General features: G+C 45.3%; 1 protein-coding gene across 1 annotated transcript in view; it reads right to left on the bottom strand.

Moving 5' to 3' along the window:
• SEMA6B (semaphorin 6B) overlaps positions 1-12,622 on the bottom strand; it is a 292,947-nt gene that overhangs the window by 25,709 nt on the left and 254,616 nt on the right. Inside the window, exons 13-14 of the mRNA XM_086947060.1 lie at positions 5,158-5,343; positions 3,288-3,428 (exon numbers count right to left, since the gene is read on the bottom strand). Coding sequence (XP_086803186.1) covers positions 3,288-3,428; positions 5,158-5,343 — 327 coding nt within the window. The remainder of the gene's footprint in view (positions 1-3,287; positions 3,429-5,157; positions 5,344-12,622) is intronic.

Genomic DNA, 12,622 nt, shown 5'->3' with positions numbered 1-12,622 from the left:
TTTTCAGGATAATTTGCACCATTTCACACATCCTGCAATGGCAGCCTGCATGCAGTTTGTGTGTGGGTCCTTTAGGATGGCATAATACATGCTGCGCCCCCTAGGGACCCTCTTTAGTCCATATGCCCTGGGTACATTTACCCGGGACTTAAAACGGTGTTAAAGTCCTTGCCAAGTGGGCTACAAATAATATTTGTCCTGTTTTAGGGAAAGAACACTGGGCCAGGCTAGGTGGAAACCCAGGGCACTTCCAATCAAAAGCATCAGTTCCAGTGAGCAAAAATTGGGAGTGACCATGTAAAAAAGAGGCACTTTCCTATACCCGTCTCCCTTCAAAATTGCACCGGACCCTCGGGGATGGGGTCCCCTGGGCCAAACTCAGCTCGGGAAGGAGGGCCACATACCTCCCTCTCCATAAAATTTGAACTGGCTCCGTGAATCGGTTCCCCAGGGCCGAAATCCGTTCCAAAGCAGGACTAGTTAGCAGATGTTCTCAGAAAGCAATTTAATTAACAGGTGTGACAGTGGGTTTACAAAATGCACTATATTTATTTCCTTAGTGCCTCGTCTGTTTTTCTAGGTTGATGCTCGCTGTGATTCTGTGCCCCTTGGCTGATAAAAAAAAATGTGTACTCCGTGTTCTGTTTTATTGAATAGTCTCGGTTTTAGTTTTTAGGTCGAGCCTCAGCACGCATGCGCTGTCTGCAAGCCCTGCTGTAATCACTTTATGGAGTGTAATTACACCTGCTGCTTGCCACTGGGTCACAACTCCATCACTCTTATTTCCTGGCTCCTTATTGGCTGGTGCTCCTGATACATCACTTCCGTTTTTGAGCCAGGAGCACCAGCCAACAACAATTTCCTTACACTGGAGGTCTTTATGTATTTCTTTAGGGACTACTTATTTTTTTGTAAAAACATCCCTCTTTCTTTAAACGAGCCGTGTCTAAAGAAAGGGGCGCGGCTGCCATTAAAGTGAAAGCGCGGCATGGGGCGCTTTAAAAAAAAAACATTTGTTTGTCAACTTGACAAACAAATGCTTTTTTTTGTAAAAGTACCCCATACCACGCTTACACTTTAATGGCTAAAGCGCACTTTTCTTCAGATGCAGCTCGTTTAAAGAAACGGCGTTGCCAAAGCATTTGCAATGCAATAGGTCTCGCATTTGCGAGAGTTTAAGCTATCGGCATTGTAAATGACCGTGCCTTTTATGTTTGTGTTGTTTTTCAAAACAACACATACATTAAAAGGCATTGTTATTTACAATGCCAATAGCATAAACTCTCACAAATACAAGACCTATTGCATTGCAAATGCTTGTTTTATATTTAGTCACCCTACTCTCAGGGAATCTTATCATTCACCAGATCACAGACGTTCACATATCTTCACCACAGCCATTATCTGTGGCTGTAGCTCAGCAGGCAGCGAAGAGCTCAGTACAGTACGTCACCACAAACGCGTGACCGGCCCTCTATGGTTACTGCCGGCTGCCAAGCAAACAGCCCATGTTTCAAGCAAATTGTTCGAGAGCTGCCAGGGAAAGTGCCGACCCAAGGAGCTTAGCAAGCTGAGCATTTCATTACCAGATCCCATCCATCAGCACTGGGTTCCCGTGGCCAAACCAAGCTCCTGCGCGAGCCGGCATCCCACTTTGGCTGGCTGGGGCTTCGAGTCAAGCTCGGCTTCCGGCTGCAGTCTCTTGTTGTACACAGCACCTGAACACACCTGCTTCTCATGGAAAAGTACCTGAATTTTAATACTGGTGGTAATTAGGGATGGGCAAAGTTCCAAAAATCACAACTTGGCTGATTTTTTTTTTATACATCTGCGATCTAGGTAAAGTGCAAGCTTGTGAGCTTTAAAAACAAAAAAGCATTGGCAAAACCAGTAAGTCTGATTTGTCAGGGCTTTTATTTGTTTTGTCTTGGTTGTTGCAAACTGTATTGTTGGAGAAGCTGGCCAGGCTTTTGCAATCTAAAAAAAAAAAACAACATGGCTGAAACAAAAATCTGTTTTGGTCTCAAAAAGTGCACATTGCCATAGTAGTCCCTGGCACTGAAGGGAACTACTTTGTGTGTGGATGTGCTTGTTGTGAACCTTTAGAATGCCTATATTGCTTGTCAAGTTAGCCAATGGCTAAATGGACTGACCCATTGCGCCTTGCTGTATTGGGCAGAGATAAATGTAACATAACAGACCAGTGAATGACAAGGGCTGGCGTAAAGCCCTTCCAATCAGATTATACACATAATGTTAGTCAAATTAAAAACTCTCGGCTAGTGCCTGACCTAAAAATGTCCATCTCAAACTACCTCAGGTGTGTGCATTTGCCTGAACCCTGATCTGACTCCTTGTCTACCTCTTACCTGGTGACCGTGAGAGGGATGCAGGTTGTGATGATCTCTGAATAGCTGCTGCTCCAAATTTCCCATCCACAAGGCATTTGGCAATAGAAATCTATCATAGGGATGTGATCTGAGAGTTTCACTACACCTCACAACAAATTGAGTGAACTTTGGGCAACTTCTTGAAACCTGTAATTTCCCAATATCACTGCCTAGGTGGCCATAATAAAATGTTTCCCAACCCCTAGTGGTAAAACATCCTCACTTACAAGTGCTAGTGCTCTCGAAAGCACTCAAAGCTGGTGCAGGTATTCTGAACTTCATAGGACGAGCCTGTTTAGAGCACTGATCAGGTTATGTTATAACAGTTATATAACGCTCTACACAGCTCAGGCTGTCTGAAGGCGCTACATAGCCACAAAATGATGCTGCCGTATTTTGCTTGGTTGAATTAGATGTTTGTACAGCATGCGATTGTGGTAATAGACAATTAGAGATATTGAAGTTTGGCCAGGCTTCCGCTCCCTGGTGAAATGAATTCGGTCATTCCAGCCATCCCTTGTTGTATTTCTCAGGGAGTCACTTGAAGTGACGTGGGCATGCCTATATGTGGGCCCTGTGCTTGACCACTGATGAGACCCAACTTATCGGTGGGAGTTTCCTTTCCTTTGCAGGCGGTATGTCTCCTAGCTGTTCAGCCTGGATGGTCCCTTTTATTTTCATGTGATTCACCCCTGTCTTTATTAGAAATGTGAGCAAAAAAAAACAATGGACAGAAATGTGGCACAAGGTAGTCACCAGTGTCTGAGATTAATGCGAGTATTCCACCCATTTTTTTCCATATTGCCTCTCTTCCTTGGTGCCACGGTCCACCTCCCACTATCTGATCAAGTACTGTGGACCCACCGGAGCAAAGGCGGCTCCGAACGAGATACTCACTTCAGGCAACTGCTGTGCTGAGGGCACCGTGCGATGGGCACCTTCACGACACAGGACGAGAAGGCCAGGAGCAGTGATCCGGAAGACTTGTCCAGCTCCATGGCCAGGATTCTTCTCTCTTCCTCGCTGTCCTGTCCACACCTGCAAAGAAAACAACATTCGGGTCAAAGCTGCACGTCTGTTGGGTGGAGTTTCTAAAGAAAGTGAGAGTATGGACTACAGACCTGGATGTCAAAACCGTGACTGTGTTGGGCTAAGGGCCGAGATGTCAAATTTATGAATTATTTGGACTAAGAGTCATTTTGATGAATGTTGCTGAAGATGCAAACTCATTGGAATAAAGGCGAGTGGATCAAGCAGCGAAAGCATTTTATTAATGACCCGGTTGGTGGGAGGAGTACTCGTTGTTCAACCAATCTTGTTGGTCCAAAGGTTGGGTTGGTTAATATGTGACCTAGTTGGACTAAAGGCTGGGTTGGTTAAATAAAAAAGTGATCTTGTATACTAAAAGTTGACTGATAAAGTTGTGATCTTGCTGTACCAGAGACAGACCTGATGAAGGTGGGCTCTTGTTAGAGTACAGGCCAGCCTGATAAAACCATGAATATGTTTCAGTAAGGACCAGACTATTAAGACATTAAGTGATTTAAGTTTAGGTGATGCCAGTGCTTGGTGACTTTGGTCCATCACCATGTGAAACAGTGAATGACCCACTTTCCTTTTGACAAGAGGACCGGTCAGTCCAGCTGCTCTTAAATGTACCACTGACATTTCATCCCGTTAAAAAAAAGACTTTGGGCGGCATCCTTGGCGTAAGACACCACTGAACGATGAACGCAGCTTCTTCATGGTTGTGTTGTGATTTGTTTACAGATCAAACATCGTGGGTGATGTGACACAGGTTAACTCAGCGAATCAGAGTGGGCGAGCCAGCCAGCGACTAACCTGATGTAGAGGGAAGTACCTGGTGGGAAGTGTTTCCACTGTAGGGATTCCAGGGCATGTCTAAAACAGTAGAATATCTGTGGGCTTCAGGGGAAAAAGGCGACAGTTTGTTTCCAGCCTGTACCAACGTACTGTACCAGGTGGTTGATGGGACTGACCACTTTTTTACCAGGACACCATTGAAAGAGATAATCTGGTGGCCTCTGGTGCCTTTGATGTGGATTATGTCCCAGCGTAGTCTACCACTGGCAGAGTCTGGCTGGAAAAGTAACTTTTTCCTTGATGTCCTAGTATGAGGCAACAGGTGAAAGAAGTTCTGTTATCAGTGTTTATGACAACTGTATGGCTGTTTGTGATTGGTTGAACTCTGGTAAATGAGGAGGCCCCTCGTATCTCATTTGGCTCTGGGCAACATGTCAACGATAAAGCTCAGTCTGGAGATTCAAGGGATTATCATCAATTCCATAAGTTGTGGGATCTAATTAAGTTAACACTTTTTACTTCAATGTCAGCAACAACTCCCGGGCTGTTATTTCTACAAAGTGGAGGGGCAAGACGAGTCCTACAGGTTCTAGGTTCTGCAAGCTGTGGTGTCACACCTACAGGGCAGAGAATTTGCTTCATAATTAAAAGGCTCAGGAACATAAGCAGAATGATCAGGGAATAAAGGTTGCTGGGGAAAGTTTTGGGTCAACTGATTTAGCAATGAGGGATTTTGAAGGGAGTACTTCCAGAACAAATGGCTCTAAAGTTTGCATTCTCCTGTTAAGCCCTTCAGCGTCGTTGTCGACATCTGCACCCTTCCCACCCGCATAACCAGTCTCCATCCTTACAAAGATCTGTCGCCTAAAGCTATCACTTCAATTTCCTCACCACAATCAAACACTACCCATGGGGAATGGGAGCTGGGAATCCTCCACCGTACCTTTCTGTGTTGTACGTCTCAAACTCCTCCAGCAGCAGGCTCTGGGTGATGGTCTGTCCAGAACCAGTGACGTTCGTCTTGATCAAGAACTTCTGGATAGACCCGGTATCGGAACCCAAGAAGACAACAGTATAGTTCTTGAAGGGTCCCGCTGCTGTGTCGACCACAATCTTAGTCAGCTGGTACCTGCAGAGGGGGGACAACGTTATAAGAGTTAAATGTAGGCTCCACGAAGACGTAAGATATTAGCCCAGCTGCGGCTGATTCAGCTATGAACTTCCTTCAAGTTGTCCGTGACAAGCCGGAAGTTAACACATCTCTGAGTCTGTCAAGGTGGCGGAGAACATTACTTTCGACTCCCTGATGGCCAATCATCTGACAAATTTAGAGATTGCTGCTGGCCTGGTGGTGATCTCTGGACCTTCATAGGAACACCACCATCGTGGCTGTTCTGATCAAAGTACAAACTGTTTAGTGCACTCCCACCAGCCATTTTGCTGGCCGTCCATCAAACTTTAACAAAGTTTTTGTTTTTCAAAGACAACCTCCCAAATTGGGACTTTGTTACTGAAAGAATATGTAACTCAGGAACCCCAAACCCAAGGAGTCTTTTCCCTAGGGGGGGGGGGTCATTATGTGTTTGTTTGCTTTCTGGCCCTAACTACCAAGTTTTACCTGGCAGTGCCATGCAGAAAAATAGGACATCACGCTCCCCCCACTCCTAAATGGGCATGTGGTGTAATGCCTTTCCCTGCACGGCTGGTGCACACAGGGTTTGGTGTATCGGATACTCCACAACATTTGTCTGCCAAACTCTAAATATGGCCCTACACCCCAAACTATGAAAAATCAAGTACAAACTGAAAGTCAGAAGCTAAAGCACAACCAGCAAAACTGAAAGCTGACCAACTCTCATTCTTCAAAAGGAAAATTGGAAATGAACCTCTTCAAGATTGGGCCCTTGAATGGGTCATTTACGAAAACCGTGGTGAAGTCGCCTGGTGATGGTTACATCAAGTTACGTGAACGCAGCCAATTAGAACTCCGATTGGACACATGACCCTGGGGATCTGCTGGTGTGGACCACTAGTGCTCATCAGTTCTCTTTAGTGTAAGGAAGATGTTAATGAACACTGACACAGAGAAATATGTGGAAGTCAACATAGTGTACTCAAGCTAGACAAGAGCAGTGGAAGCCAGAATAGTCCACCAGAGATGGGAGCTAAAAGCTATTGCAACTTACCCAGAAGAGAGTGGTGGAAGACAACTTAGTGTACCAGAACCAGAAGAGAAGAGTGTACCCAAGCTGCAAGAGGGTAGTGAAGACCTACCTAGCGTACTCAAGCCAAAAGAGAGTATTAGAGGCCAACACAGTGTACCCATTCCAGAAGAGAGTAGTTGTCATTCCTCAGATACAAGAAAGTAGTTTAAACTAACAGACAACATGCACCAGAGCTGGGCAGAACTTAGTGTAATCTAACCAGAAAAGAGTTGTGGAAGAAAAGATAGTGTACCCATACCAGCAGAGAGTGGTGGAGCCAACTCAACATATCTAAGCTGGAAGAGAGTTAATGATGTACCCAGCAGGAGAGAGTATAGTAACCAACACAGTTTGCCCATGCTGACAGAGTATAGTAAGCCAACACAGTATGCCCTGGAGAGAAAAGATAACAGTAAGCAACAAGCGCCTGGTTTTCATACAGTTCTCGAACACCTGAAATGTTATGTCCTGACGAGAATAAGTAAAGGCAGGATTCCATCCACCCTTTGTATAATACATGAAAACAAATATGTTTAAGGAATATGTTTTTGTGCACACGGCGAAGTATGAATGAAGTCATTAAAATGTTACTAAGTGCGATATTTCCTGTCAGAGTAGGTGTTTCGTTGATGGCAGTACACCGAGCTTTAGATTGGAAAACGTGAATATAAAAGGCAGTTAAATGGTGCGTAGCTGCAGCTTCTTTTTGCAGGCTGAAACAGCCAGGGACAATGTCCCGGCTGCAGATGGGATGAGTAGGGAAGCCGCGAGCACACATAACTCTTAACATTCGTTTTCGGCTTCGCTGCCCAGCCACTCATTGAGAGTTTTGCAGGATTTCATTAAAGCACCGACGACGCCTTAGACTACTTCAAAATGTATCCTTGAACTCTCAGTGACAAAGCGTGTTTCTCTTTTGTTTTCTATTCTCAAAAATGGAAAAAACAAAAGCTTAGTGAGAGCCATCGAGAATATGCTCAGGCATGCCTGGGCTTTTTCGGTTCGCCCTAGCGTCAGCAGGCAACGGGCGTGCAAGAATGACACAGCTGAGCCTGTCCAGGGTCTGCCCGTCACTCTCCTCAGAGGCAGGCGGCTGACGAGAGCAGCTTGGAGCAGGCAGCCCGGACATTCCTGGCCAAGTCTGTGCACAATCTGTGCGGTGACCCTATGTCCTACTGCGGCGCGCTGCAAGCCCAGTCTTGTGCCAGGGCAGCCTAGTCTCTCTCCCCCCACACCCCCACACACACACGCCATCCTACTTATATAGTTTCTCCAGGCTGCCTGACTCGTGTACGCAACATAAACATCAGCCGCAGCTGTGGAGGTATCATACCAAATGGCGGATGGTATGTATCTATACAAAATGTATTTATTTAATGCGCCTTTTGTAGGTGCCAACACGTGACTTCACACAGTCACTTCAAGGCGCTACAGAAAACAATTCAAACCATCAACAAAAGTTGACCTGCAAGACGGGCAACAAACATAAAGGAACATACTTTCTGAGTGTATCCTTACTAAGTGTATAATTATGAACAGCCACACGACGGTACCGGACACGAAGACAACAGCCACGCACACAGAGACGACAGGAAGCAAAGCGCAGCCCACTCCTGCAAAAGGCAGGACAAAAATAACAAAAAATGACGCAATGACGTTGTTAAAGGGGCAGAGAGCGAAAAAAATCGCCGGAACGCCCACGAATCTGCTCGGACAATGACTGGCGCATCTCTGTTCCAATGGCTAGCCTCCATTTATGGAGCTAGCCGATTAAACAGAGAGGCGGGTGAAAGTCCCATACTGAAACTCAAAAGATTTCGCCTGCGTGAACACTGCTGCGCATTGGACGCCAGGCGAAACCTAAAATCGAATGTATCGAAGCTAGAAGATAGGGGTGGTAGCCACATTGTGTGCCCAGGCTAGAGGAGGGTATAGAAAGCAAAAGCAATGTACCCAAAGCAGGGGAAATTAGTTTATGAAACCCAGCCAGGTAAGGTCTTGCGAACAGACCCTCCTACCTACAAGACGTACCCTCACAGTCACAGGGCACCGTGGGGGCTGTGGCCCACTTCATCTATATCTTAAAGAAGAGCAGTCACAGGGTGTTGTAGTGCATTTAAAAGAGAATCCATCTCAACCAGACAGTCTGGTGCAAGATGCTATGTCTAGGATTTAAATATCGACAGAAATGACCACTGGCACTTAAAAGACAAAATCTAATCATTGTATGTACCTTAAAAACAAATTTAACAGCAGGGGTTATGTGGAATCTACTTCTAATCTGTCCTAAATGTTGAGCATCAAAAAGTTCAAGAAGGCTTGAAAATCCTTTCTAATTCTGTAGTCCCTCTTCCAACTCGGGAGGTGAGGTGCAATGATGGGTTTTCACACCTTGATCGATAACATTTGCTGTGTAGCACATTATAATTAAATTTAAAAACATTTTAAAAAAGAGGCAAGAAGTTCTCAATCTATGAATGCTCAAAATATTCAAGGCAATTGTGAAAACTGTATTTTAAGTAACACTGGTGAACCAAATAACACAAGGCCTCTTCAGCGTGATTTTACCATTCAGTGCAAAAAGTGCAAAAACTCCTTGCATCTTGGGCTGGGTACATATCTTTCCTTAGAACAAAGACAATTGAAAAGTTTCCTGGCATAAACCATTTATACAGATGCACAGACGTAATATGCTATTTATTATTATTTTTATGGGGGGGGGGGGGCACTATGCCCTACTTGAAGCTTCACCTCTTCTGAGTCATGTCCTCCCCCCACACTCTGTACATCTGCATAAATACTATGTATATTGATTGCTATGCAATATTAGAAAGAGTGCTGTGGGGGGAAACAGCTCCTGGCTATCACAACAGATGAAACACCAAAGAATAAAAAAAAAGATAAGACACCATCTTGAATCAGGGGGTGGAGGCGTGTCGCGCCCAATGAGGCGCGACTGCACGAGCCATTGGTGGGTACAGACTGCGATAACTGCGGCGAGGTCTCGCGCCCTCATCTTAAGGCAAACATAAGAGAAGCTGAAAGCATCCACCGCAAAGCAACTAACATGATGGATGGGTTGTCGAGTAGAAGTTATGAGGAAAGATTACCTCCTCTGGACATGTTTTGCCTCGAACAAAGATGGACGGGCGATACGACCGAAGCCATCAGGATTTTAAATGGGAAAGAGACAAGCCAGGCTCGTCGGAGTCCGCAATGTCGGCAGAGTCCATTGAGAATTCTCGCAAGCGCAGAGGGCGCGAGAGACAGGTAGCTCGCGAGTGCATTAATCCTCACCGAGGTGGAACCTCAATTTACCAAGGTCCTGAGCTAGGTAAACGAAATATTAATGCACTTTTTCCTGGAGAAGTAATACAAATCAGAACTAGAATAGATTGATCCCTTTTTTCTTTGCACACCAAGAACTGGAGAAAAATAGAAATTATTTTGGTCCATCTTATTTCTTCCAGGTAAGAAAAGTAAGCTATTAGCCTGAGGAGAGTGTTAACCGTCTGTACGGGAATAAAAGCTGACGCGAACCGTACGGGTACGAGGAGGGTCACCGCCTCTTCAGTTTTATTCACAGCAATTTGGAGGTGGTCTCTTGAAAAGTGTTTTTTTCACCAAGAGTCTCTTGGGAATCTCTGTTCCGACTGAAGCATTCATTGCTACCGAAGGGCCAATAATTTTATTAAATGCAGTCGCTAAGGCGGAGGAGCGTCGCCCCACTGCTAATTGAGGAGCAATTAAAAATGGAAAAATAAAATGATAATAACTTAACGTTATTGTCATTGTATTTAACCGTGAATGTACGAGGTGATAGGGTTTGTCGAGAGGACAGGAAGATTTGGCGCTCAGCGTGTTCTTTTTAGAGTAGTAGAAATGAGTCAGGATTGTAACGGTGCGACAGGTCAGAGGAACAAACCCAGGAACAGCCCCTGTGAAGGTGGGAAAAAGGTCCCCCACCGTAAGGGTATATGAAAAGCTCCTGTGCACACGTCAAGGTAAAGGGTTATTATGTAAGAACTGTACAATAATACTTAGAATAAACAAGAAATGAGATAGTCGAAATCCAGCGAAGTGTGCAAAAGGATTTATAGTTCGTTTTTGGTCAGTACATTAAGAACAACTTAAGCTGACACGTGTTTCGTCACATTGTGTCAAGATGTGACTCTTCAGGGCTGTGTTCAAATGTAAAGGGTAGGAAAACGCAGTAGCGGCAGGGGTGAACCCGGCTGCGACAGTTGGGAAGAGAGCGGGGGCAGAGGGCCCTGTCTGGCTTGTAAGCCTAGACTGTAGCCTCGGAACGGGTGTATCCAGGGGCCGGGAGCTAAATGAACGTAGCGGAGTCCAGCGGTGGCGGGTCTCTCGGATCCAAGTATGGGAATTGTATTTAAAGTACTGGCTCAGTTGGTTGGGGGCGGGGATGGGCTGTTTAGAGGCTGGGGGAGGAGTGGTAGGCAATTCTTAGTGCGCATGACATTTTGGCCGGCTGTCTCGGGCCGTCCAAAATGCCATGCGCACTTTTCATGTTCTCCACCGGGGCTGCATTACAGCCTGGGTGAAGAACATGTCCAGGGTCCCATTCCCTATCTGAGCACCGACCCATAGTGCTCAGACCAATCCCAACGCTGCGTTGCAGCGTTGTGATTGGCTCGGGGGAACCTAGGTACTTCCTGCTTCCACAGAAGCCAGGAAGAGGACGGAGGAGAGGTGGCGTCCAGACACATCCAGGTAAGTTGGTCTTTAAAAATGTATTTTTAATTTCCTCCCCCCTCCGTTCCCCGTTCCCCGCCCCCCACGCCCGTTCGGTGGCAGCCGCTACTGCTTAAATGGCGCAGCCACAACAGCCATGAAGAAGAGGTGATTGTCTTTTCACAGGTATCCCTTAGTCACTTGCCCATTCCTATTTAAAACCGTAAACAGGACTAAAACCAGGGTGAAGAAACTGGTTACTTGTCTGTAAAAATAGTTTTGCAGCTTGAAGACTTTCTGTATCACATGTGGTGCTAAATTCAACCATCCAGTGCCTGGGTCAGGAATTGTATTAGTTTGTAGCAACATTTTAATCTTTGGACGTTGACCGTAGGTGTAATCGTTGTAATGTCCTCAATACACTTGTTAAATACAGAACCATGGAGTCCAGAAAGACATTCTTACAAGAGTCTTTTGTTGATATCCACGTTCCTGACCAAAGATAGTCCTAACCCACCTCCCTCTCCATCAAAATCAAATGGAGCATAGAAAGGATGTTTTCATTGGCAGACAGATGTTCGGGTAGCTGCCGACTATGTAGATGAGTCCCTTTAAGGACCGCGGCATGTAAATGTATCTCACAAGGATATTCGGAATATCTGACATGGATTTGGCCTTTCCGGATCAATAGTGGTCACCCCTTTTACTGTGAGCGGCCCGCATTTCAACAGGTTACTTGCAAAGCTTGTCTGGGTCTTATAAAAGCAAGTTGTGGCAACCCGCAACCCATGCAGTGATTTTACAGCATGGTTAAATATGTGTCTACTTAGCACTTAGAGACGATCGAGTCCATTAACTGGACCATATATATATACATATGATCAATCAATCACTTGACAGTCTCGTGAACACTCAACATCATTCAGTCAAGGTTAGTAAGCGTGCAGTAAGGCTGCCTCTGGTTGTCTCAGAAAGGCTTAAGAGCATTATTGGTTAAAAGCAAATTGCCAACTCCATGATCGCAAACATGTACATTGTAAGAAAGCAGCAATTTGTTAATAAATAACCAGGGTCAAATGTTACACTGTTATCTTTCCTTTGTGCCCCTGCCAGAGGAAATCGTGTGCCACTTAAAAGTAGACGAAATTGTGTATTCCACAAATGTTGGTGGGATGATACTAAAATAACTTATGGTGCCAACACTCACAAACATGCTGCAAACGTCCTGCAAATATCATGCAAACGTCCTGCAAATATCCTGCAAACGTCCTGCAAATATCCTGCAAACATCCTGCAAACATACAGCAAACATTTGAAAAACATCCAGCCAACATTCAGAAAACATCCAGCCAACATTCAGAAAACATCCAGCAAACATTCATAAAACATCCAGCAACCATTTGGAAACCCTGCGGTACTGATGATCATTTCAAGTGCGAATGGAGTTAATGTAGGTAAGATGAGTCCCCCATGATGGTCCTACTCTCAAGACCCAAAGGCCCACCTCTC

Source organism: Lissotriton vulgaris, chromosome 12, assembly GCF_964263255.1.
Source record: "Lissotriton vulgaris chromosome 12, aLisVul1.2, whole genome shotgun sequence".
Taxonomy (NCBI): domain Eukaryota; kingdom Metazoa; phylum Chordata; class Amphibia; order Caudata; family Salamandridae; genus Lissotriton; species Lissotriton vulgaris.
This window is presented reverse-complemented; position numbering and strand designations above follow the sequence as displayed.